Raw genomic sequence first — 27,983 nt, 5'->3', positions numbered from 1 at the left:
TCCTCAGCAATTTCAGAGACTAAAGTCATGCAGGAAACAATTACAAGTTTTGCTGCTGAAGGCGTTGAATCATAGGAAGTACTTACTTTTGCACACACTGCTTCTGCATTTTGCTCAGTTAAAAAAAAATAAAATAGTGATGCAGTATAATAAATCTCATGTTGTTGCTCATTTGAAGTTGCATTTACTTAATTTTAAGGTCTAATAAGGACTAGATAATGTCCTGATATGTAATACTTTAGAAGTGGCAAATGGTGCACCTTTTACCACAAGTGTGTGTAAAATGTTACAAAGCGGATTAACCGTTTAAATTTGTCACCAAGTCATGAAATAAATGACTGTTAAACAGAGTCATAGCTAAATGCAGTTGGTGAATAGTTTAAAGTTGTAGATATCTCAGTTTAAACATCAAACAGATCTAGTTTAAGATGAGTTCAAATAAAGCGATTTAATGACGAAAACAGTTCATGTAAAATTTTGACTGTATAACAATTCTGCGTGCAAAAAGATCGGAAACCACTGCTTTAAATGATCGAGCATCCTTCAGCTAATAACCGAGACAGAAACAGAACAGTTATGGAAACATATCCCAGCTTTTATTAAATCAGGTCATTAAATCAAGGCATTGTTAAAAGGCTGACTTTGAAGCAAGGCGACTGAAGAAAAAAAAAAAAAAAAAAGGTGATACAAACAGCAATGTAAACAACAGAGGAAGAACAGCATTAAGCACACTAATTACACAAGTAATACAGTTTGTAAACACAAAGCGCTCTGCATGTTCAGTAAATAAGGAGCTTAATTAAGGTGGGTAAAAACCCCCAAAAACAACAGAGGAAGTGTTAAAATATTGTTATTTGATTGTACTGTCACATCTCTATATTTCATTGTTTAACATTTGGTTTAGCGTAACAAAAGAACTTCACAAAAAAAAGAAAAAAGAAAACTATTTACAAAGGCAAAGAATTCACTCCCTTTGGGTTTAAACAAATCATTCACATTATTGACTGGGATGTAAATATATGGCCCTCTAATATACTTTATATCAAACTAACAGTGGCTACAAAGAAAAGCTTTCCATCAGCCAACTACTTAGCCAAAATCTGCCATCAGCATCCGTCACATTCATTTCACTTTCTGCAGCGCAGACGTGCCACTTTCATCCAATGAAGCGATTTCCCCGTCAGTTCTGTAAAAAGTCACTCTTTGTCACTCCTAAACAACGTGCGGCAATCCTCGCTTTGCTGAGCTCTTTCTGATAGTCACAGTCAATTCCTTGTCACAATTACAATAAAGCAGCAACCATGGGAACAATATCACGTGTTAAAAACTACATGAATTATTACTGAATTATCAATCACTGCGTGTTAAGTATAAGAGTTAGTATGTAAATAGACAAAGAAATCATCTCTCAAACACTATAATGTTAATACCTATAATATAAACCGACATATATTATTACAAGGTAGTAGAACTATGACTATGTTCAGTTACAACTCGTACTTCTTATAAGTCTAACCGTCATATAATTTGAATATCTTCAGCCGCTGTTACACTACTGGTATGGAAGTTACATTTTTTTTAAATTGCTAAACAATTTTCTTAGCTGTCAGTATACATTCAACAATGAACTTGTGCAAAAAGGGGGGAAAAAAAAAATTCACAAATATGTAACACGTCCGATCGGATGCATTAACTTCAAAGCTTTGGCCTGCGTTTGGCTCTCCAGGGCTCTGAGTCACCCCCGTCTCCTTTGATACCCATTTCTAAAACCCGTTAAAAAATATGGGTGAGAACAAAGAACCAAAACAAAAACAGTCCTGCATTGCATTTTGATTTGATGAAACTCCGCTGAGCCCTCAGTGGTCAAATGAAATCTCACAGGAAATTAAACCTTCCACATTACCATCTACTGGCACATCTCTGAAAAACTTTCACATTGAATAATAGCTGTGAATGTGGGGAACTGGGTGTTCAAATACAACAATGTCCTGGGGGGCTTATTTCACTTCCCTTCAACAAACTGAAAATTAGGAAGGCAATTCAGACGTTTTCATTGCTTTTCGGGTTCATTCGCTCATGCTTCTAGTTTCTCTTTCTCCTCCTTTTTCTTGCTCTTCTTCAAGAATGAAGGTGTGCGGAACTTCTTTTTCTTTTTCTTGGGAGACTTGGTTTGGCTCTCCGGGGTCTGAGGCTCCCCCGTCTTTTCCTTCGTTGTTATGGAGATTTCCACCGTTTCTGAAGTGCTCACGCTCAGCTTGGATACCTCGATGCTCAGATCCTCCTCCATCTCTGCCAAGTGGTCTTTCCCATTGGGTATTGTGTCTGTCATGAGATGAAGCCAACGGAGAGGGATGCGAATAAAAACACGTTAAATTATCCATTTCATTTGAGGCATTTCTTGTCCTTTTTCACTAACTGAAACACCCATTCACTTGCTAATTACCTTGTTTAGCTGGCGTCATTATGGGAGAGAGGGAGAGGGAGATAGTCGAGCCATCAAATGTGGTCATCTCATCTGCATCAGTGGCATCATCATCTTCTGTAAAAGGATTGAAGCTCATAGGGGTCAGTCATCTAACAAAGCAGGTATGAGTCAGCTTAGGCTATTATATGAACAAATAAAATCCCAAGCTGATGTCGGCACTCTACAAACAGCTAACAGGGTTACACAATTCATTCAGAGGGAGAACGGGAATGTTGGAACAAATGTCCCAGGAATCAATCAGTAGAAATTTTCCCCGGCAGCACACATTTTGCAATCTTACAGCAAAGAAGGTATGGATGTATAACTGACAACAGCACTGCACTCTTCAGACTTCCCTTTATGCATCCAGAGCCAAGATCAAAAGCACATCTACACTAATATCTTTTACTTTAGCAACATCTCGATGTCCACAACATTCCCACGTTTTAGGAAACCAAAAAGAGAGACTTTTGGAAATGCTGCCGACCCAGTTTTAGTTTGAAAACTTGAAATATCTAATACCAGGCTTTATTGTACTGTGTGGATGTTGAGGCTGTGGAATCAATGAGGCAGAAAACCACACTGACTTCTTGATCAGACCGTATCAGTTATAAAAGTAAGCTATTATACCTGTTATGACTTTATCTTTTCTGTTTGGGCTCTCCTTCCTCATCACCACAGCTGTTTCTAGTGATGGATAACGCCCTGGGGACCGCTCAAATATCTTGCAATATTTGTTTTGTTTTCTACCACCATGACTGGTTATACTGGTTTTACCTTCAACGACAATTACGCCATATTACTAGCCCAGATAATATTTGTATCCTTCCTCTGTAGTATTTTTAAAAGCAACTAGCTCTACCCCTCTTTCCACATACAAAGGTATGAACAGTGCACCTGATTGGTCATCATTTTCAACTGTGTTAGGAATTAGCAGGGACGCCACTAATATCTACCATGAAAAGTGTTTGTAAAATCTTATGGTAGCACAAGCTTAAAGGTTAGGAGATGTCCTTTTTCTGTCTGGTCAATGTTAAGATTGACCAGATAGCATCCCAGCATTCCCATAATTATTTAGGCACTGACAAAACCTTTGTAATTTTGTTTCCGTATACTACCCGAGTGGATTTTAACTCAAACATTCAGTATGTGATTTAATTGCAGACTTTGATCTTTAAGGCAAGGGGTTTAACTAAAGTATTGCATTAACTGTTTGAAAATTGCCATCATTTTTATACACAACACAAACATAATTGGACAAACCAATGATGAAACTCGTGTGCAGTCAATGACTGCCCGAAGTCTAGATCTCGTGGACATCACTAAATCCTGTGTTTTCTCCCTTGAGATGCTCTGCCAGGGCCTCACTGCAACCACGTTCAGTTGCTCCTTGTTTGTGGGTCTTTCTGCATTCAGCTTGGTCTTCAGTAACTGAAAAGCACGCCCTATTTAGTTTATATCAGCTGGCTGACTCGGCCATTGAAGAACATCTCATTTCTTTACCTTTATAAACTCTCGGGTTGCTTTTGCAGTATGCTATGGGTCGTTATCCATTTGCACTGTGAAGCACGCTTCGATTAGTTTTACAGCATTTGGCTGAATCTAAGCAGAGAGTTCAGCCCTGTACACTTCAGAAGTCATCCTACCGCTTCTATCAGCAGTTACATCATCATTAAACACTAGTGGCCCAGTTCCACTGGCAACCATACATGTTTATGCCATAGCATTGCTTAACCATGTATACCAAATACTTACATCCCCAACTCTACCAAAAACCTCACTACACTCATGCTGCCAGCATGCAAAATGCAAACTAAAAGTATTGAACACAAGCACATTTTAACAACTTTATTCCATAGGTTTCTTAGCTCACATGTTCCAATAGTAAAGCATTTCTGTGATGGAGAATAACAAAGGAGTTACTTTGATGCACAGATGTTTCCTTCCTATACACAGATTTCCCTTTGTTTACAGTCACAATGAGACAAAAGGAGTTTGACACGGCGAGTGTCTCTACAGCTCATCTCTCACCAGTAGGAAGTAGTAGGAAACTTTCCTCCTGTACAAACTTTCCTCCACCCAGGACAAGCTGGCGCTAATTAACTGCCTTGAGCGTAACCTAATGGCACAATTCTTGTGTGGCAACAATAACCACAGCAAACTCAGTAAAGCGTCTGACTAATGTATAAAGGATAGGGAACAGTACCTTCTTGGCCTTGCTGCTTTCTTTCTACCATGCTCTTGTATTCTTCCAGCGCCTTCTCTGTGAGATCATTGAAAGGATTGGGAGGAAGAGAGCGGGTCTGTTCTTCATCCTCAATGATGAAAGCCTAAAGACACGGGAAAACATAAGATGCCGTTGCAGTCAGCTGATGCACAATATTATTTCCAAAAGGTTGAAACAGTTTGTTGAATGTCAAATGTTGAAAGTAAAAACTTTTGTTTGTTTTATTTATTTATTTTAATATATTGGGGCTTTATAAATGTAATAATGGTAACTCCTTTTCTTAAAAGCAAAAATGGGTCAGGGGAATGTTTACCACAGTGTTGCATCACCTCTTCTTTTAAAACCGTCTGTAAACATTTGAGCTCTGACATAAATTGTTGTACAGTTATCAAAGCACAACACCTCCCCCCACCCCCCTTCTTACATGGTGAAGGATTTCAGCTGCTCCAATATAGAAGGACTTCTTTTTTCTACTTTGTTTTTTCGTTAAGTGACAAATGTTCAACTGGTAACCGACTGAACTGCAGACATGGCTGTTTAGCACCCAGACCCTTTCATGATGGAGCCACGCTGATATCACACGCACAGAAATCTCTTGCTTAAATAAGGAAAGGCGTCCCTTATGAAACAAAAAAAACAAATGCAGCATCTGGATAGCAGTACATGTTGCTCTAAAACCCAAATATCATTCATTATTAATGGTGCCTTCACATGAGCAAGTTGCACCAACTCCATTCAGCTTCCATTTCTGAATGCAACGGAGTGGTTTTCTGATGTGCTCCTAAGCCCGTGCACTCGTTTCCACTACACAACTACTGCCTGAGGATGTAAAGATCAAGATGATTTATTACTGGCTTTCAGCACTGCTGCTAGCATGCAGAGATTTCTGTGGATTTCCTGAATCTTTTAATCCTATCGCGTACCATAGATGGTAAAATCTTCAAATTCTTTGCATGTTTATAGCTAGAAACTTTCTTTGCATTATATTTTATTTACTTACAAAATAAAATAACAAATAATCACAGTCTTTTTGTGAAGGTGTTCCAATTAGGATTTATGGAAGGATCATGACTGTTGCTACATGTGTTTAATTGGCACAATCTACATAATTAAAAATCTAGTTCCTCTTTATATTTGCATTTTTGGTTGCTTTCATAAGGAAATAAATGTAAACACTGCGTTAACCTCCGCAATCAAAATCTACAAGAATGTGTGACCTTTTTCAAATTTCAATAAACACGACAGACAGAATATTTTAGTGTGCTATGCTTTTACTTCTGTGTGTTCGGGCTTTTTGGCTACATATTTTTTTGTAATCTTGACATTTATCAGCCTCCAAAGCTGAAAGATCTGTAGATCAATGGACTCAAATTCCTCAAACCATTCCTGAACAACTCTTGTTTTAGTCGTGTCACATGATCCTGATGAACAATGCTGCTGTGTGTGTTGCAGTCTGAAACACTGTTTAAACTAAGTAAGACCAGGGGAACTACACCTGATACTAATTTGTGGAGAGATGACTGATTCAAAATTCCTGGATCACCAACTCGTAACTGAACGGTTTAAGAAACATAGGTGTGTAAACAACAAGCTATAATCTAATGTTAGACCTTGTATATGGACTTCACTCCAAGGCCACAAATTTGTGTTTAGTTAATTATCTTTGTTTTAACAATGATTGTTAGCAATAAATCCCGTCCGTTGGAAAGACACATTTGTAAGAAAAATGTCTTCATGAGTTGAGCAGCAATTTAGTATGTGGGTTGAGTTGTGCGTTATTTTCAGACGTGCTTAGGCAAATGCAAAACACACTAAAATACCATAACACACACTGCATCATGAAATCCGGCTGCTAATGTTGCAATTTTTTTTTTTTTTTACAAATGATACATAAACTTACTGGTCCTGGTATGGTGTCCACAACAATGCCTGCCAGTAACTGAGATTTAGGTCCCGGGGTCATCTGGTCACCTCTGTGTTGCTCTTTTATCTGAACAAACATATTCAACAAAGGAATCTCAGTTATTAGATGCTATGACTGACATTCAAATGACAGTGTAGCTGTTCCAATCTTTGTGCATTTCTACCGCCCAGGTTTGTAACATCTGGGACCAATCTTGTGGAAAATGTGATCATTTTTCAACTGACCCGGTTCCTCTTATCCAAAACCTCAGTGGGGTCAGTGTTGAGTGGGACAAACTGGTTAGGGTCTTCAATCTTTATTGGGGTGCCAACGCTGTAGCCTGGCTGCGAGGACTTCATCCACTGAGAGAATTTAAATGAAGCAAAACACACACATAGATTAATAGCAAGAATTCAGAATATAAAAAAGTGCATTTAAAAAACTTGCCACAAGAGGGCAGGCTAACACAGATAAAAATGGGCACCTCAAAAGACGAGCTTGCTCAGGACACCAAAGCCGATAGGATCAAATCGTTTCATTTCCTCTTACACTTTGACAATAAAATCAACACACCATGGTTTTTGTCCTCGGGCTCACGTCCCCGCTGGGTGACTGTTCAGGAACATTGACCTTCAAGTAGCTGTTGGGTGAATTAAGCCACCGGGTCCTTTCTCTCTGTTGTTTCTGCGCCATAAACTTGAAGGGGCTCCGCAGGCCAAGCTCACAGTCTTCTGGCGGCATAGCCGACACTGTGGCGGGGATTTCGACGTCGTTCTTAGACCGGGGTTTTTCACGGACAATGGGGTTCCGGTAAGAATGGCCCGTTCTGTATCCCTAGCACGTTACACAAGGAGAAAATATTATTGCGGCACACGCACCGAGAGTTTCCCTTTGCCAGAAGTTAGTCTTTGAAATATTTTGCACTATTCTTCTCTGCTCATGGGATAAATAAGAAATATTAACCCAAAACTCCAAACCCCCCACAATTCAAATGATTCACAGGCCACCCAGAATCCACTTACACAATACTTTTAAATATTTAAACGCAATATATACAAACAGCATTTTTGCAGACGCCTCCAGTTTGAAAGGGAGAAGACACAACTTTGGTTTGAAGGAGTGTGTTGTTAACAATACATCAAAGACGGAGAGAGACAACTAGAAAACTAGTGATGGGTCCTTGCAGTATGTAGAAAAGTGTGGTCTGAAGAAAAGCAGTGTAACGCTACATTAAAAACAATCAAAACTGGCATTTCTGCACAGGCAATTTGACAAGTTTGCCACAAAAAAAATAAAAATCCCCTCTGCATTGAGCTTTGATCGTCGCAGTGCCAGCAAGCCATTTTTCACAGAGCCGTTCAGTGGAAACTAAAGCTCAGTTTCAAAATGCTTTAAGTGTGACTGAAACACAGTAAACAAATACAATTCAGGGCGTATCAGTCGTAGCATTCATCATCATAAATTTCTCCACAAACTGTACAAAGGAGTGCAAGAGCTACAGTAACTATTGCCAACATGTGTGACAGAATCTAATATAATGAAAAGGTGAACGGACAGATAGGAGGATATTTTTAATTAAGCAGGTACTTTAAAAGGCCAACTCCTCATCCACACCCCTAATCTGTTTCACCTTTCCATCTCATTGCTTGGTTTAGAGAAGTCTTTCCTTTGAGCATTTTTCTTTTTAAATCGTTTTTAAAACCATGCAATGGAATTTCTAAATCACCTTCTGTCAGATACCATTCCTTCATCATTAGCTGTGACCTTTAGCGCAGCTCAGCTTTTTTGTTGTCTTTGTTTGGGAATCATCTCTGACACGGCAACAATCAAACTCCACCCTCTGTCAGGGAAGGTCAGGCGTCCAGTTGCAACGACTGCGCTGGCATTTTCGCCCTGTGGTATACTCAACAGTCTGGAAGAAAATGCCAAATCCTATTTCCAAATTGAGTACACGGGAGTTATTGCACTAAGTGGCTGTGTGGTCCGTGTGGCTGTAACTGCCCGCAGCACGGCTCACCATCTGGAAGCTATGTTTGAGAGGGTGGGCGATCTCTGATCACACAGAGCTAACACAGCTGCAGTCTGTTCCAGCCGGAGCTGTTAGCAGGAAGGCGACTCGAGCAGACAGTCTGACATCTTCTGTGTCCACAAAACATGTCAGGGCCTGGGCATTATCAGCGAGGCTTAAAAAAAAAAAAAAAAATCAGGGTGTATGCTTTTACAAAGCCCAGCAGAAGGAGTTCTGTTCTCACAGCTAGAACAACAGTATCCTGAATATTAGGAAATGAAATCTGCAAATATCATAAAACAATATGAGCCAATTACAAAAAAATCAATTTAAGATTAGATAAACAAAAAAACACATGAAGTTTCATTGTGTCCTCTAGTCAGCAACTTCCCGAGGAAGCATGTGAGACAGGAAACTCAAAGCATTGTGGGTAAAAGGCACAGGTCAGGGTTCACTCACCAGGTTGTCTAGCATCCTCATAAGAGACTCGAACTCTGCCTCGCCTATTTTCCACTTGACCTCGTTGTCTATGACAACACCGGCAGCGGCCACTCCCTGGGTCAGGGGCTTAAACTTATCCCTGTCCAGGAGAACGAGGTTGTCCGCGCCGCCTGAACATCTCATAGCGTTCACCTAAACAAAGCCATTTGTACCATCGAAGATTGTGTTAATACAATTTTCACTTGGCATTTGGTGCAGTTACTGAGGATTTCACTCATAAAAATTGGAGATTAATTCTAAAACTTTCTTTTCTGAGACACATCATTTTAATTTCAAAACAATCCATCATAGAATTATATAATTAAACAATTGCAAGTGAGGTGAACTCTGAACACGTCAAAAACGACGGAAAAACCAACACAGTCGAGAAAACAAAAAAATCGCTGCAAAAGGATCTCTTGCACAAAGCAACAGGAGTGTTTCAGGAACACTGCAGGGTTCCACCTGTCTGTAAACAGAGATCACTGACACATATTTGAATCAGCTTTACTCAAGCAAGCAGCACGCTTGATATTAGCTTTGCCTCCATTTCAGGCACTGCTCTGTTTTATGTGTCTGACTCATTTGTAGACAGAGGGGAAAAACATTTCAACAAATAAAAGCTGGAAAATAATATCAGTGACTCACACGCATAAAACTGACTTATGAAGTGTGAAGAAAGGCCACATCGAAGTTAACCAATTGCTTTGACCGGAATGGCGCAATTACACTCCATTACCAAGGGCAGGTAGGATCAAGAATAACGATTTTTATACCTGGATCTCACAGGCGAGCTGTGAGTGGTACATATAGTGGAAAGCTTCTTCTACTGTTTCTCCCAAAGCCAGAAGCCCGTGATTCCTCAGGATCATCAGCTGAAAAACACAAACTGCCACATTAGTACATCCTGAATGTGCATTAATGAAAAATATATGGCTATGATTAAAAGTTTAATTAGACATTTCTTTTAAGAACGCATTTATTAGACCAGAAGCTCAATGACATTCTCACATTTATCTGTTCCATACAAGGCTACAGCTAAAATAAAATAACGACTGCAGTACAGTAGCCTCGTTCTGTCCAACAGTAACAAATCTGCCTATTAAAGCTTCTTTTTGCACTTTTAGAGTTTACGTTCATGCACATTATGGATCTTTTGTTACTAATATATGAGATATCTGCAGTATTAATATGTTGTGACTGCTGCTTAGCTGGTCGACCCAAGTCAAATATTGCTCTCAGCATTACATTTCACACTAATATTGTGGCAATCCAGGGATGCCATCTGGTACAGACAAGGATATTAAAGCATTTCTAACTTTCTCTCTTTGTAGTCATTGTTCAGCACATTAAGAAGCTGGTGGTGACGATTCAGTTTGTGTTGTTTTTGAGTAATGATTTAACATTTGGTGATATATTTATAAAACTGCCTAACTCTAGATGGTGGGTGAAAAAAATGGCAGTGATATGCAGCATTCTTCAGCTATCAGAGATCCAAAATAAAGAAATAAATAAAAATGAGTCACAGAGCTGTAGTTTTCAGCATAGTCTAAATATATGGGACTACCACTGGGGGTGAAAAAAAGAATAAATAAGCAGGCTTCAAGGAAAAACACTTTGGTAGACCAGACTATTTCTGGGCTGGGAGCCCTAGAACAATCTTAGATCGGCTGGTTTAAGCAGCCTCTACCTCTTTAAATTTGCTCATCTGCTTGCAATGATTGCGTGGCAGACATGAGAGCGGTATCGTCTCATCTAACTTTACTTTAAATGTCAGAGTAGTCCCTAAATAGGTGGTTCTAATATTTATTAATTTTTATTATTTTATTTATTTATTATTAAAATGGGTAAACACGCTAAACAAACTGCTTAAGACTATTTGTTGTACCTACACTCCATATCTAAACAAACTAAATATTCTAGTGTACTCAGCTATTTACAGTTACCAACCAGTGGTACAAATACCCCCAGCACATGTGCATACAGTACAACATAATAAGCCCACTCTGTCCCACGTGAACGTGAGCTTGCCACTAATGGAGTGCCTTGCTTTGACAGTACCTTGGCAGTCGGGCCCAAAGCTTTCTGAAACTCCACCTTTGTCTCTTTATCATCCAGGCTGCCATGGTAACCAAAGCACCTCACGTCTCCCAGAAGCAAAGCCTCTTGGGAAATGGGCAAGATTCCACATTTCATCGAGGACACCTGTTAGCATGGGATAAAAACAACTAAGCGTGTGACACACCAGCATAAACAGAGGCGCCTTTTTCGCTGTCGGGCACAAATAAAATGGTGCACACATCATGTGCTGTGCATTTTATAGCAAAGCTTCAAAGAAAATGGTTAAAAAAAAAAAAGAAAAAAAAAGAAAAAAGAGAGAGAGAGAACAGAAACTGCATTACAGACTGCCAGCATCTAAAATAACTAGACATGCAGGGGGCTGCCTTTAACTCAGCCTTCTTCATGTGATACCAAAGTAGTATTTAGCAGCAGCTTTGATTAAAATGAAGCTCATTTAATATTTGCCCCGAGCGTACTTACAGCGGCTGTAACTGCGGTGTGTGCATGGATGATGCATCTCACATCAGGGCGCATTGAATAAATGGCAGAATGGGGAGCAAATCCAAACTGGTCGATGCCCAGATCAGTAGAACCCTGGTCTACAACCTCACCAATTATGTTGACCTTCACCTAAATATTGGAGAAAACAAACAAACAACAAGCAGAGATTTGTGAGAAATGGGAGCTGGCTGTTTAGTATTGTCAGCAGTAGTTGTAGGCGTAGTACTTTAAAAGAATACCCAACTCTGGTTTGCTTTTTTTTTATAACACTATAAACCTTAAGGTAATAATTGCCTGCAGCGTGACTGAACCATTAAAGGTACCCTGTGGAGTTTGTGTCTAAACAAGGTCATGTTTACAATTGTTAATTACAAGTACACATTATGTGCATGCTTAAGGTCTAGCAGAATGTTTTCTTCTCCTTAGAAGTGCATTTCTTTTAATAGTTTAGAATATGCAGTGTTGTTTTTCTTTCCTTTATTTTTGCGGGGGCAATATGACTACTTCTATAACCTGTCGAGCAGTGAAACAGTGTGAGGTGGATGACAGCAAACAGCACAGAACCACACTTGTGTGTCGGATACTTTTCATATCCTTTCTTTGATATGCCATTGTCTCAAAATCAAACAGTTAATTAAATTAACAAATTTCCCCAAGACTACGACTGGTTTCGGATTCATTTTTAATGAACTTGACTTCATTTAACACTGGTTTACTTTAAGTAAATCAAATAAAAATCCTATTAGGATCTGAGCTCTTGACGATTTTTCATTTTTAGAATGACAACTGCAAAAACCAAAAGCTAACATTAAGGAAAAACGTATGCTTTTAGAGTGCGTCAGCTGTCAGGAAGTGTAAGACCACTGCATGAAAGAGAACGAGCCAACTGGCAATAATGTAAATTTACAGCTGACTGACCCTTCCGGTCATAACAGAACACAAACACAGATTTTATGCTGTTGTTAACTGTGTGATTTCTGATGTTTAAAGCGTCTGTGTATCTGCTTAAAATCATTTTGTAAAACTTTACGGCTGGTCACATTATTGGGGTGGTACCTGTTCACCTGTCAGCTGCAGGAGGAGTGTGTGAATGCCCTTTCTTGTGACTGCAGAATGATTTTGTGTACTTTACATTCAGTCCAATCATTATTAATTCACATCTGTTGCCAGGTACATGTCGTAAATAGAGATGTACGTATTGACCAGTGAAAAGCCGGTCAGCCTACCATATGTTCAATTACAAACTGGTCCGTTTCATGCATATACAACATGCAGCACACTCACAGCCACACACTAAAATGATGTTAGTGTGGAAACACATCACTGTGAGTGAAGACACAAGGTTCACCAAAATAAACCACGGTTGGTCCTAATGAGGCACTTAAATCATTTTCACCCAGCTGAACATGGACATTTTAAAGAAGCTAACAAAGGCCAAGTGGCTAAAGCTAAAGCTAATCAGATCTCAGCCTGGCGTGAGCAACAGATCAAAGCATTCGTGAGGAAAATGGAGATAAGTGAACAAAAGAAAATAGTCAATATCCTGCTAATTCAGTACAGTTTTACTGCAGTTGCCTCAAGACGTTTTATATTTTAAGGTAGAGATCCTACAATAAAATACTGGAATACTAGAAACGATTTAAGTACCGGATGTTTGTTTTGTTATATGAAGCTGATGCAACTGCTTTTGTTTGGAAGGCAAAATATGTATATGGTAAAGGTGAGTGAGCAGCAACTAATTTTCAGTTAACTATTTGTCCCGCTTTCCAGTAGCAAAGCACTTTATTTTCACTTGTTCTAAATAAGATCCTGAAACTTATAGTTTGAGGAAAATTGTAAAGTTTAATCATTTCTTTTAATCATGAAAATAATATTTGGCGTTAATGAAAAGTTACTTTTTTGTCTGTATATGCTTTTAGTTAGTTCTCAGAAAGAAAATCGAAATCAACAGAAACTGGTATTACAAATAAATGGGAATCAGAATTGGCCAAATAAACTGCCATCTGTAGTACTAAAACTATATTCCCAACTAAAAATAACACACTCAACTACTTTCCTTACCAAATTTGCTGCCGTCACTTCAGCAAAAGAAAGACCTCGTGGACTGATGAGAATGTGGTCCTGCTCTTTACTGACACGTACCTATGACAAAATGAACACATGAGTAAAGTGGCGAAAAGCTCAAGTTTGATGTACAAAAATCAAGAGGACAGTGGCTTAAATGCAAAACAGGGGCTTCAGAACAAGAGTCCCAAAAAGAGCTATGTCTGTTTTTATATAGTCTACATGTATCTTCATGTAGCATCAATGTGGCTGCCCTTTCTGGTTTCATTACTCTTTGGAATATTTCAAACTCACTGGCAGAAAATGCTTAAAAATTGCTTTGGTTTTGTTTTGCAGATAAATGTTAGCAGTGAGAGATAAAGCCTCACTCACACAGACCCAGGTGATACAAATCATTGACCGCTTGGCAACCTCAAGTTGCCAGGTAAGAATGTGTATTCCCCAGCTGGTTGGTAAGTGCTTGCTGGCTGTTACTGGGTGAAATCAGTCACACAGAGGGTGCTTCACCTTTGTATTTATCACACTTTTCGGTTTCGCCACTGCTCACTGAGTGGCGGGGCAGTCAAATCATCATCTTCCATACAAACTATAGGTGACAATGGTTTTTTTATGTAGCACCATACGACTCTTTGCAACCAGTCTCACCTACCTACTGCCAGCAAACCTCAGCAGCCTTTTCCAAACCGTTGGGGAATACACATTTTTTCCTAGCAACTGATGGTTGGAAAAGCATTGTCCACTGGTGACCAGGCCCATGTGACGGAGGCTTTATACACTGCATATCCTGTGACTATCCTTTAATATAAATTAACTGATGTAAAAGCTTTGAGGCAGCATTTTTAAACATTTGTCTAAGTAAAAAAAAAAAAACAACCACCACTGCTGCTGCCATGAGGAATGAAATCTCTACATTTACAATGTTTTTTTTTTTTTCTTTTCAAGAGGGGTTAACACTGTCTAAGAGAAGGAAGACACATTTTCCCAAGTCAAGGGTAAAGAAACTCTGAACCACAGACAAAAGCTTTTTTTTTTACTTAGAAAAACTCAAAAATGTGTCTGTCTTTGCTTTGTCTTTGGGGAATATCAGAACCTAACATTCTGATGTTCTCCAAGGTGTACATCAGATGTATGGTTGTGAATTCTTGCTTCATATTCACAAACCTTACTTTTCTATGCCATAAATAATATATAGTTTCTGAAAATAAAGTGGTATTCCCCTTTAAGCCTTCCAGGTGCCAGAGAACAAGGAGCACACATAAAGAAACACAAACCTCGTGCTGCATACATAAGCAGGTGTGCACTGGAGCATGATTGTGAAGTTGTACTCACAGTAATGTAGGAGCTTGCAAAGCGAGCCCAGCTGAAGAGGTCAACGAGCCTGTAGAGGCTGGCCAGCTTGCAGCGACTCTGTTTCTCCCCTTTGGCAAAGGAGGGAGACTCTACGCCATACAAGTCATTGACTGGGGTCACCATCCCGATGCCTGCCACAGCACATAACATCATCTGTACATTGCAGTGCATCCGAAAAATGTACAAGCATGTTTACATGATTTGTTTCCACAGTATGTAAAGTCAAACATCCCGGGGAACATGAGTCTCCTCAGCTGAAGATTGAAAAAAGGGCCCTACTCAGAATTCCCAAAGTGTATCTGAGGGTATTTTGGGGATGTAATACCATATAAGGCCATTAATGATACAGGGCATTAACTTTTATAGCCACTTTGGCTTTTTAAAGGCGCAGGTCTGCCTCAACTCTTCAAAGCATGTTCTTACATTTTCCAAACATTTACAGTTTTGATCATTAAACTGTCTAAAACTATAACTTCCCAGTGTCAGCTCTGTGACCTCCCACTGAAACACAGGGGTAAAAGGTCAGGCCAGTATAATGAACACTGCAAACTGCTATACTTGATTACTCAGACTGGTCATGAGAGTTACTTAATAAAAGCACTATTGAGCATTTTATGCTGTTTCAGGGTTGTTGAGTGTCACAGGAGTTGGGGAATTCAGCCTCCAACAATGAAGATATTCAGTCTGGCTGATGCACACTGACGCAGGATACACGTTGAATGACAAACAGGCCGAAAGGGACATAAATGGATACATTCAGACGCACACACGAGCACATGAGGCCACTCACTGATGGGAGCAGTCAAGGGGCCTGCCCCTCCCGTGGTGCTGGCCATGACCAGGTCAGCAATCTGCCTCAGTGCCATGAGACCTGTAGGGTTGTTGCCCTTAGTCAGCTGGTCCTGAATCAGACCTTCTAATTCATCTTTAAACACCTGCAAACAAAACCAAATAAAACTTTTTTATAGTAGGAGATGTGGTACAAAGAAGCTAAAACCTAGCAACTCATGTACACGCAGCCTATCTTTGTCCTACTTCCAACACCTTCACAGGATGTGTGGGGAAGCACAGCGAGCTTTCAGATGCTCCTTATAACAACTATACACAAATCACCAGACCACTAAAAAAAAGCTCTTTGTGTACATCTGTGAAAAGGGGGTTCACTAGAAGAAGGAGCTGGCATTAAACTTGACCATCAATTTCTGCGTCAAGAGTAGCCTGTGAATCTTGAAACGACATCATTTTCTCCTGAGCTGCAACTAAGCTCAGGCATTCTGCTTCATCCGACCACGGTTCCCATGGTGATGTGATGAGCTCCACTTGTTTGGTGGGTTATGCAATCACAGATGAGTGTGGGCTCGTCTTATTTCCATGCACTTCATTGGTGTGTACTTATTTCACATCCCTGTACTTACACTGACTGTGTGCTGTCTCCTCCATTTGCTCTCCATTTTATCAATTTGTTACTGGAGCAGTACTGTGTATTATATGCACTGGTGTTTATATTATTCTGTCTTTTGTCAACGAGAGCAGATCACATAATAGAACAGATCTCTAAATGATGCAAATTATATCCTAGGGTGAATCTCTACATTATTTAGGCTGAGTTTTTGCTGTGCTGTCTTTTTATTAACTTAACTGAAATGTACCTAATAAACTGACATAGGCTTAAGGACAACAAGAAGTGCTACAATTAGGATTTTAAGGAAAATAGTGAAAAATGCCTCCAAGTGTAGTTTAACTTTAAAAATGAGTCACTGATAAACAGAAAAACAAGGAGACTAACACTAACCCCCTTTGTAAAGTAATGGGTTAGTGTATAATAATAATAACATTAATAATCTGGACAGTAACAATGGTAGAACCATTTACACTTAATTCTGTAAGCTAAAGCTAACCCATATTAAAATAGAATGCAGTATATTAAACGATGTGCACATAAACAAGTAAAAAATACATGCACTACAATCAGCATTGAGTAAAGGGTAGAGTGTATCTCTCTGGGGTTTAAAGCTCTGTTTATTACTCATACACAGTGAAAGCTTGTGTGTAGGAGGCTATTTGTATGAAGCCTCTTGCTACATACTGGACTCTGCAGGATCTGGGTGACCCTCTTCTTCTGCTCCATCATGTTAAAGTCCTGCCTCAGGTCCGGTGACATATTCTTGCTCCGGAGATACTCAGGGTCGCTCTCATCCACGCGGTCAAAGTAGCGCTCCTTGGAGTCGTTGCTGGACAAGGCCAGGGTCAGAGACCCCACCGTCTGCCTCACATCCACCAAACTCATATCCTCACCGCAAGGCCTCCCACTCTTCCTCTGGAAGAAAGGAGAAAACATCACAGCTCATTTCGCATTCAGGCTGTCAAGGCAACTGATGTTGCTTTAACAGAAAAGATGCTGGATGGGTTCAATAGTGACTAATGTAATTACAGAGAAGGAGATAAAAGAGAGGTGATTATTGTTATGTGACTGGTGCTGCTTGGAAAGGACAAAAGCTGGTGCTTTGAAAAAATGACAAGTTAGTCACAGCTACTGTGAATATAATAGCATTTTTGTTTTATTGCGATCAGTACATTTTACTTACTTTTCCCCACAAACACGCACAGAACCAACACATTTCTGTCTCTATCATTCCTCAGCGGTATATTATGTTTTATCAGAGAACACTGGCAACACTTTGTAATAATCACTGCCAACAGTAAATGATTACCGTATTTCCCGGACTACAAAGCGCACCTAAATATTAGCCGCACAAGCTAAAATCAGGGGAAAATCCTGTTTTGTACATACATTAGCCGCACCTGACTAAAAGCCGCAGGTGTTTCAATGTTGACTTATCATATGTAAGAGAATATGCACAAAGGGAATTGTCAGGAAAGAGATGGCTGTTTGGAGACACACCCCTTTTATTAATATTTTGAAAAACAAGTTATATTTGCACATGTAGTACATAACAATAACCTACAGCACACCAGAAAAATAGATTCGGACTACCTTTTAGGCTCAGGTGCAGTGACACGGCTTTAACAAGAAGAAAAGTCAGTCATTCACCATCTTTCTCTTCTTCCTGCGCTCTAAAACCACCAAAGTCCTCTTCTCCAGTGTCGGATACAAACAGGCTCATGATGGCTTCGTCATCCACTCTCCGCTTCTCTCCTTCGTTGTCACTTTCAAAACCAAAGAAATCCTCATTGTCAGTGTCAGAGTCGAACACCCTCAGAAGGGCCGTGGCGGTGTCCTCCTCTCCATCATGCAGCAGTCCAGCCCTTCAAAATCCGTTGGTGATCGTGGATGCTTTCGCACTTTTCCACGCTGTCAGAATCCACCGGTGGAGTTGGGCATAACTTGCTTTTCGCAAGTTTATCGCCGCTCGTCATCCACGCCTCCCGCTGAATGCGTAGCGCTACTTTGAAGTTTGTTTTTCGCGCTACTTCGTACGGCACTACGTTGCCTGGCGGACGGACATGTGACTAACATACCACTCTTGAACCCCGATCCTTCCGCCAGGCAACGTAGTGCCGTACAACAGCGGAACAAACAAAACAAATCGTCTTACGATATCACAAAAATCATGGACAATCCATAGAAAAGCCGCACCTGACTAAAAGCCGCAGGGTTCAAAGCTTGTGCAAAAAGTAGCGGCTTACAGCCCGACAATTACGGTAATAATGTTTATGTCAACTGGTCATTCGTTTGCATAACAAAACAGTACTTACCAAAGTTTTAGAAATATTTGTTGCAACTTTACTGTTAAACAGCTAAATAATACTTACAGATTGTTTACAATCCATTGATTCACACTTAGGTAAACACTGTTTTATTGTTTGCTGACAGAAACGACAGTTTATCTAACCATCAAGTTATTCTAAGCCTTAGGCATGAATTTCATTTCAGCAGGAAATCACTCGGTAACTTGTGTTGTTACCGGGATCTCCTTTTAACTGTTCGCCGTAACCTTCTACGTAACCTGACGTGCACAGCCCGAGAAATGTAACTACACGTCAGGTTGACACAGCACGCAACAACCTGAAAGGCGCGAAATGCTGCGGTGCAGGGATAAAAGGAGTTTTTGGTTAAGTTAGGTCATCTTCACTGTGTCATTAGCATTTTTAACAGAGACAATTATTCAACACCATGTCTAAAGAACAGACAACATTGTGACTATTTCACATTTGGTTGATATTAAATTGGTGACACCATTGTGGATTCTTTCAGATTCTTCACAACGAATGTTGTATAAGTCCGGACAGACATGGATATAAACTGCAGCCTTACGGGTTGGCAGACAAATACAACTGAAAGGCAGTATTTCCAGTTTTCTGTTACTTAGTGGGTTTCAGCACCAAACTTCAACATCTCCTTCCTCTCCACACAGACTGAGGCCAATTTATACACTGTGAGAGGAAAGTAGCAACAGCTTCAACTCTTCTGTTCATCAAGAAGCTATAAAGCATGGCCAGCAGCAGAGCCAGGCATGAAGGGCTTAGGTGGTTGCCTAGGGTGCATAATATCAGGGGGGAACTGGCACGCCAGGCTTTCTTTTCTTTTTCTTTTTTTTTGGGTTAAATCATGATTACAGCAACAAGTTTATTAACAAAAACAGTCTTTTAACTACAATAACACAAACTCCATCCCCTGAACTGTTGACAAGATGATGGAATAAACAGCGGCTGACATCATGAGGTAACCATCCATGTAACCAGTGCATGATAGCATCCCTACAATCCAAACTGCCCAAACTAATCTCAAGCCAAATTAGAGGAAGCCTTAAAGCTACTTGTTTATGAAAAGAATGATATCGGTGAACAGCCTTTTTCGTCGACAGGACGAAATCTAAATAATAAGACTTTATGATAAGATGATAAGATTTCAGCAACAGAACCAATCTACATACTTACAAATAGAGCTGGGCGATATATCGAGTTTTTAAAAAATATCGATATATTTTTATACGAGATATAAGATGTGACAATATCCTTTATATCGATATAGTCTATGTTACGTTATAATTATACTTGTGGAGCCGCAAGTTTGCCTCTCTTTCGTCCACTTTCGTCTTTACGCAACGTTACTCGGCCTCGCCTCTCCTTCACTGAACACAACTCCCCCTCCTCCCCCATCGCTTCACCTGCAGGAAGCGACAAGATGGACACGGCAAATCTCCGTTAACGAGTTACTGCGCATCGCCCCGTGCGTGGGGCTGGACGGCTTCAACGTGTTAGCTAGCTAACCACGCTAATGAGCTAACCACGCTAACGCCATGCAGCCCAGAGGGGCTGCACGGACTAAAATCCTTTCATTTTCTCAAAAGTTGACAGCGCGCCTTATGTATGAATTCTGGTTGTGCTTGATGGCCGCGAACCGATTTTATGTGGAACACAGCGCTCAGCAATCTGTCAAAAAATGTTTTAGTACGACTTTAGTAAGCTACGGAGCTGCACCGCTTGATGGATTGTCGGAGCATTACGGCTGAGCCTCGCGGAGTGATACGTACTGTGCTTCAACGTAATATTACCCTACTGTGTATAAGGACCATAAATGGCAGCTGTTAAGAGACGTGGTTGCGAAGCGGATTTCAAACTCCAGGCTGTCAGTCACGCAGTGCAAGTCGGGAACAGAGCAGCTGTGAAATCTGTCTTTGTTATTGTGCTCACCGTCTTTTAGTTTACATTTTGACTGCACAATTGTGAGCTTTTTGTTATGCACAAAAACAACATTGTTTTCTTTTATTTATGGAGCATTATTATTTAATAAATGCTCATAATTTATTTTTGAGTAAATTTTATGTACATCTGCTCTATGTTAATAAAAGTGCCTGTGTGACATCTGGGACACAGCTTTGACTAAGAACTCTCTTTTTGTTCTTACTTTATGGCTTTAAAAAAATATATCGAGATATATATCTTATATCTCCATCCAGCTAAAAAATATCGAGATATGAATTTTGGGTCATATCGCCCAGCCCTACTTACAAATTTCCAAAGTTATGCACACGCACTTGTTCGTAAGATGTTACAGAGGTTTGCCAATAATCTCGATTTAACAAAACAAACAGGAGCTAAAGTTGTGTTTGTCTTTCCTCTGAGTTTATTAACTTTCACAGGGTTACCTACAGCATCTACTTGTGTCCCCACAGGCAGAAAGTTGCAGGCATTTACACCACAGTGGTATCTTTGTTTGTTTAAAAGACACGTAAATAACTAAATAAATCTGTTTTTCCTAACCTCAAACAAATGAGGTGTCACACAGAGAGCCCCGGCTTTACTGTTCAATCAACTGTTGACATCTGCCTTCCAGACATTTTTATTTTACTGTTAATACAAATGTGACTGGTTTATTCAAATCAAAAACAGTCAAACAGCTTTATTTAAACATTCTTGTCATGTACCCGCCTACATTTAAGTCATCATTATTGACAGTTCCAATAACTACATAGGATGCAACTTTACTATTGATAAAGTAACTAACTTGAAATATGACAGCAAATAGCCCAGAAGCATTGGAAATGCACACAGACGTAGTTAAGTCTAAAATAATGAATCTACTAATTAAACATTTTTGTAAAGACAGGCAGTAGATTTGAGTTTATAATTAATTATAATAATCTTAGCTGTTTTGGGAGAAAAGAGCAGGCCGTTCAACCAAAACATTTTTTTTGTTAAAAAAAAAAGGGGGGGGGGGGGGCGAGGGGCACCGAATCCAAAGGCTACAGCCGGCCCTGGTCGCCTCATGCAAATGAGATATTTTGAAAAGCAGCGTGCGCCTTTGATGCTGCAGTGTTACCTGATGTGGGGGTGGAGGGAGATACAGCTAGGTCTACTTCACATTAGGCCGGGAAACGCAACAATTTCACTCCACTAAAGCAGAAATAACACTCTCACAGCTGTTTTCATGGCAGCCTGTAATCAACCACTCGATGCGTGGCATCAGATTACAACTTTTAACCGTTACTGCAACGAAAAGTAACGCAGAGGGGGATGTATTAGCCAAAGCTAGAGGTACGAGCGGAAGAAAAAAAATCAAAGCGAGCACATGAACCCAAAAGTAAAACTGTTACTGCAAGTTGAAAATTACCTGAAGCAAAGTTCTCCTAACTACCTCCGGGCGACGTGACGTCGAATATCTCCTGAAACGTGGATAAAGGTGAGCCACGCGGATATTATTCCCAGTTCGGATGCATGGTTTTGGGGGAAAACAGGCTTGCAACTTGTGCTGCTACAGTATCCAGACGAAGCAGCAGGCTGCCCGCTGCGGGTAAGTAGTGAGCTGAAGAGTGAAGATTGGCTGCATGGAGGAGGGTGTGGGTGTGTTGGTGTGGGAAAGAGGAAAAGTGACCATGTGACTTCACTTATCCACCCACTAGAGCGTTTGTATTGAGCGGGACAAAAGCATGGCCACTCAGAGCTTAGTTTTTCAGAACCACACTGTAGCTTTCCTGTAATATTACTTAATAAACCTTATTCTTAAAATCCCCCCCAGGGAATATCTTACAGGCTTGCAATAATTTTTGGTGAGGATTTGAAGTAAAGTTTGTGTGTCTGTGTGTGTTTTTTAAATTACTCTTCTCTCCTGCTCTCTGTCTCTCAGTGTGTGATTCATTAACTCCTGCCACTTCATATCATAAATAACTGAGACGCCTGTGATCCAACTGCAGCTCCGAGGAGGTTTACATCAAAGCTGTATGCCTCAATCATACAAAAACAGAATATTTCAAAGCCAGAATAAGTGCCCCCCCCCCCCCAAAAAAAAAGTTTTCCACAATATAGCATATTTGCTTACAGAAAGCAATTCATAAAGTGTCTCAAAGACGAGAAACTATAACAATTCTCATTATTTTATTCACATCACACTTACTTTTCCCGAATTCACAAGCACAGCATGCCCACTTCACTTGTAAAGTAAAAAAAGACCACCACTTAATGTGCTGGCTGCACAAATCATATTTTTTGAACGGCCACATTGTTGTGCAAGGTTCTTTTAGACACGCTGCTTTTCTTTAAGTGAAATAAGATGGTTCTCTCAACAGAAATAAGGAATAAGATCAAAGTACAACTGAATGCAAGGCTGTGCAGATTTGTGTTAAAAAGAGCAGCCACCTCTCTACTCTTTTCTGCTTTGCTGGTCACCCTCTACGAGCTGTAGTGTAGCAATATTCAAATGCACTCCTTGTTAAATGAATGCAAGTCTGGAATTTCCAATTTTCTCAGTACGGCTTCCGTCAGCCCACAGATGTATTACCGCTTTTATTCACGCACAATCGGGCACACTCGTACCAAAATCTTGATTTTGAGATGTAAGAGAGAGAAGGATTAGATCACTGACTGACACAACAATTGCAGGAAACACAGTGGAGTCTTGGAGGCGGGGCAGATATGTGGACATATGGGTTGATGTAATGAAAAGCAGAACTTTCTCACTCTGGAGCAGCGTGACCCCCTAAACTCCCCCCTCCGCTCGGAACCCTGCCTCCCTGTTACTGGCAGGGTTCCCACCAGAAACCACAAGCAAGCTTAAATGTCTGCGCACAACATCCTCCCACCTTCCAAGCACCACATTCTTGCTGGCTATTTAAACTTTTCAGTGAGGCCAGCCTATCCTGAAAGCAACTCACCAAATGTCAGGTGTTATTACTTGACGACTCATTCATACAGATTACTGTTGAGGATACTGATGTCCGCTACTGGAATCCCACCTTTTTCTTGTCAAAAACCTACTACTGCTCTGCTGGATGTGACATTGAAATCAGACACACAAATACTGCCTGGATAGATCAAATGAAAGCATGTAGCCTACAGTAGAGTAAAACTCTGGGAAATAATCGTATAATTCCTTATAAGATTAATCAAAGAGATGCAATATAAATACCGATGCAGAATTGTTGCTCTAAGTAAAACCATTCCTGCAGAACATATTGGTGAGATTTGGTATAGTTAGAGTTAAGTTATAACCACTAACTGTGTGGTGAAAAGTGAAAAATAAAATAAAACTCAGAAAGTAAAGCAAACACAGCAAACTCCATTTCAGAGTGAACAATAAACTCAAGAAAAACTGCAAAGCATGACACCAAAAAGTCACAGCTGACTTTCTTTTCTAAAGGCTTAGAGAAGAGTAGGCGAAAGCTTTCAGGGTGTCATGCTAGATGAGGGACCAGCGTGTGAACTGGAGTAAACCCAAAGTAAAACCCGGGAGACATAGGCACAGGGAATGGTGATCAGTGTCATGTCATGGTTGAACTTAAGAAAGATATCTGGCCCTGTGGAAGGCACAGCGTGTTGGGATGTGTGTAGCCACCTTTTGACCTGTGGATTTATCTTTTATCTCTGCCCTTGATGGGTTTCTTGGGGGGTTATGATCACACCAGTGCTAGTGCTTTATCTCTTTTCTCTGTAGGGAAAAGCTGACAGAGGGATCTCTGTTCTTTAACAGGTACGTAACACAGCATGGAGATTGTTCAGTATAGGCATCACGTAGAGTTGTAGTTTAAATAGTTTCCTATAGATGACAGAAAAGGTAAGAAACTACTTATTACACAACAAAGAACAATTTCTGCTATTGTGAAATTATTTATATATATATATATATATATATATATAGTTTGAATGCTGAGTGTTTAAGTGTGCAAGCAATTATTCAAACCAAATTCATCAATGAAGTCTGATTTATGATTAATAAATGACTAATATGTTGATTAAAAATTTAATAATTAATGCCTGTAAAATTCTTCCAAACAGTTAGATCAACATGAGGTAAAAATATCTCGAGTTTCTGTATATCAAATGCCAAAAATATGAGATAATACATTTCCCATAATGCAACTGCTGTGCTATTTTTTTAGAGCATTCCTTCCTTATTTTTTCAAGTCATCATCAGTGTTTTCTTTTTCCTTAGCAGTCAGAAACTGCTAGTATTTAGCACTGAACATTATCATGATGACTAATTTCGATCGAGAGAGAGAGAGATGTCAACTTTATTTCAGGTCCTTGCAAGCATGGTTGCCTTGGTAACCAATGCTTATGCTGTGTGAGGCAAAATTAGTAAGGGAAAGAGAGAATGGGTGCCAGATAACATGGCATCAAGAAGAAAGATTAGAAATCGACACAAACTGTACCGTTTCACAGAAATACACAGAGTCGAACTAATCATCTCATAAATATAACCCTGATTACCCCGTCTGCATGACTGATGGATCTTCTTTATAATTAAGCCACAGGGTAAAGACCTGTTGTATTTCTCTTTTAACCAAAAGCATTCTGTGCTGATTACCTTGAAGACTTAAATCATAGCTCTGACTTTCAGACATGTTTGAAATATTAGTCGTAACCATTACGTTGCACTCACTCAGCCAGACATTTAGCCTCTGAACACAGAGGCACACACTATAGAGAGTTTTGCTTATTTCCCCCTTTCTATTTTGTGATTCTGTTTTGCAGACATTATGAATAAGAATTTTTTTTTGAATTTATTTGTGTCTAATTTCTTTCAGTTTTGTCTATTTGCATGGTATGGCTCTGTTTTATGACCACTGCACATGGCATTAAATCAGATACAACATGAAGAGGAGGAGATGGGATGAAAGTGGGTTGCAAAGTGGCTTACAGATGGGAAACATCTACAGGCAAAGTAAAGCAGGTGCTCTTTGAGATTTGCCAACTAGATGCATTGATATGGGCTGTCACTGAGATCAGTAAATAGGGATTAATGAGTTCTGCTACTACTTGACTTCACGGCCTGTCTGAATTAACTCCATCCATCCCTCTCTCCATCCTTTAATTCATTTTCTTTCACTTATCTAATTCAATGTTGCAAGGATGCTGGAGCCTATCCCAGCTGTCATAGGGCAAAAGGTTGAGTACTACCTGCACTGGTTGCCAGAAAGATAGCCAGTGTCCTGCACTCTATTTAATTCCCATTTTTTAAGCTGAGAGACTCATCAGAGCCTTCTTTATGTCAGTGACTTCTTTAAATGGTCAGTTTCTAAAACATATTCCTTTAAACAAGGTCCTTTAAACTTTGATCAAATGAAAGGTCCCAAATAGAAACAAGAACATTCCTACTGACATCTTTCTGATAAATAAAATACACCTTAGTTTGTAGAAAAACTCAGACACAGACGTTTTGGAGAGGAAACCTTTTAAATTTTCTTTAAAATTTCTACTACAAAACAATGCCATTGTTTTGGTAACTTCACATAAATATATATCACTCCACGTCTTGCTAAAAATGGTCGTGCTACTCCCACTCAGCAGGGTGGGTGGCAACAACAGAGCGCACTTTGAACCTGAAACTATTTACATTGTTATAGTTGGATCGGTGCCTTCGCTGCATTTACGTGTAGAACTGCGTCGGCACACGCATGATCACACACTGCCGGAGACATATTCAAACACACACACGTCGCAGCACTATGGAAAGAGACAGACTTTGTTTACCTAAGGGGAAGAGCTGGCTGTAGTCCCTACTGCGGTTGTCTTTGGATGGCCTCCATGTTGGAGATCTAGCGGTTTTGTGTGGTTCACTTTAATTGAGGCTGAGGTGGTGGCCTGGCTAACAGATCCTTGCATGTTGTCACATTCAAATCACAACTACGAAAAAATGAGGTGGTAATGTGGTAAATTTTCCATAAACCTCTCACATTTGTGCAAAAACCTGACATTTACTATAAACTGACAAAGTACCTACATGCAGTGCAGTAAAAGCCATTTATTATCAAATTAATTTAGCAAGGAGATGATGACAGCGTAAAACTTAATCTAACGTGAAAACGTCATAAAATGAAAACTGTGTCTAAGTGTAAACGGCAACAGGAACAATTGATTGCATGGTTGATAGGGTTTGGGTCATGACCTGCTTTTGGGTTTTATGGCCGTCTATAACTCGCATCACCAGGCACACACATTATGAAATCCCGTGCTGCCCTAGCTCCACATCTAAAGTCAACAAATGCTTGTTCGGAGTAATGTTTCTGGAGAGTGATGCTAATTGAAAACATCTGTTTGAAGCCTCTGCAGTTGGAGGTAACCCTGCCGCAGCAAACAGGCCAGTTAGGCAGTGACAGACGACTACCATGTTAAATCTAGAAAAAGCAGTAAATAGAGATGCAACACAGTCTCTCTGTAAAAAGCAGCAACTCAGAAACTATTTACAGGTTTGCTGTAACTGAAATTTCATATGGTGTTTACAAAAAAATCACTCCACAAAGGATGTATCACAATCTGTTGCTGTAAGAAATCCCATTCTCCTGGGCCATAAGGTGTCCTTTATCTGTTATTAGTGTACTAAAAACATACACTTTCCTTTCCAAAAGCTTCAAAGCTTGCATAGAAAAAAAATAATTAAAAAAAATCATCCTGCCATGTAACTTATTTGCTTTGATCTTAGCTCTAGTAAATGCCTGCTCTCATGGATAAAAAGGTAAAAAAAAAAAAAAAAAGGAAAAAGTAAATGAACACAACTTACATTGATTGCTGTCTCTACACTTATCCTGCAGCAGAATTCTTCACGTTTTATTTCAAACTCCCACGATTCCAGCCGTTGTTGGATAGCTGTTTACATTATCACTTTGAAGAAGGTCATCTGGTTTCCCAGAAGAGAGGAAACTGCTGCTTTGCCTCTGATCTCCTGAACTCCCTCGGCTCCTCTTGTCACAGCGGCTGTCTATTCTCAAAAGGAATGGAAGAAAACTTGACCAAGCATTTTGAATGGACTGGACTGCACTGAAAAAAAAATGGGAGGGACAAGCTTCCACCCCGGCATACATATATAGATATATATATATATCTATATCTGTATATTACACCAACTAGTTTCTCTAAAGTACGTATGATTTTCTTCATTATTTTTAAAGGCTTTTTTATCATGCAGGAATTACATGTTGCATTTGTATCTAACCATAAATGGAGAAAAACTGCAGCAATCTCCTGCCAG

General features: G+C 39.8%; 1 protein-coding gene across 2 annotated transcripts; it reads right to left on the bottom strand.

Moving 5' to 3' along the window:
- Nucleotides 1–574: 574 nt before the first annotated feature.
- LOC308388729 (gamma-adducin-like) lies at nt 575–27,704 on the bottom strand. Of its 2 annotated transcripts, none has more exons than XM_080869602.1 (15): nt 27,516–27,704; nt 17,145–17,375; nt 15,849–15,993; nt 15,038–15,189; nt 13,706–13,786; nt 11,624–11,773; nt 11,144–11,287; nt 9,859–9,957; nt 9,062–9,235; nt 7,168–7,428; nt 6,840–6,956; nt 6,592–6,681; nt 4,671–4,794; nt 2,444–2,539; nt 575–2,322 (listed from the first exon to the last, which is right to left on the bottom strand). In XM_080869602.1, the coding sequence occupies exons 2-15, from the start codon at nt 17,343–17,345 to the stop codon at nt 2,075–2,077; spliced, it is 2,082 nt and encodes a 693-aa protein (XP_080725728.1). In that variant the 5' UTR covers nt 17,346–17,375; nt 27,516–27,704; the 3' UTR covers nt 575–2,074. The 2 variants fall into 2 exon arrangements, with proteins under 2 accessions (XP_080725728.1, XP_080725727.1); XM_080869601.1 differs by lacking the exon at nt 27,516–27,704 and adding an exon at nt 22,134–22,357.
- Between the last annotated feature and the right edge of the window lie 279 nt (nt 27,705–27,983).

The sequence above is a fragment of the Rhamphochromis sp. 'chilingali' genome, assembly GCF_963969265.1.
Source record: "Rhamphochromis sp. 'chilingali' genome assembly, chromosome: 20".
NCBI lineage: Eukaryota > Metazoa > Chordata > Actinopteri > Cichliformes > Cichlidae > Rhamphochromis > Rhamphochromis sp. 'chilingali'.
Note: the sequence above shows the minus strand (reverse complement) of the source record. Positions and strands in the feature narration are given on the sequence as shown.

Coding starts and splice junctions, on each gene's coding strand:
- LOC308388729 (XM_080869602.1), bottom strand. CDS start 17,345: ATGAGTTTGGTGGATGTGAGGCAGACGGTGGGGTCTCTGACCCTGGCC. Junction 13,787..15,037: donor TTGCAAGCTCCTACATTACT/GTGAGTACAACT, acceptor ATTTTGTCATAG/GTACGTGTCAGTAAAGAGCA. Junction 11,774..13,705: donor AAGTGACGGCAGCAAATTTG/GTAAGGAAAGTA, acceptor TCCAATATTTAG/GTGAAGGTCAACATAATTGG.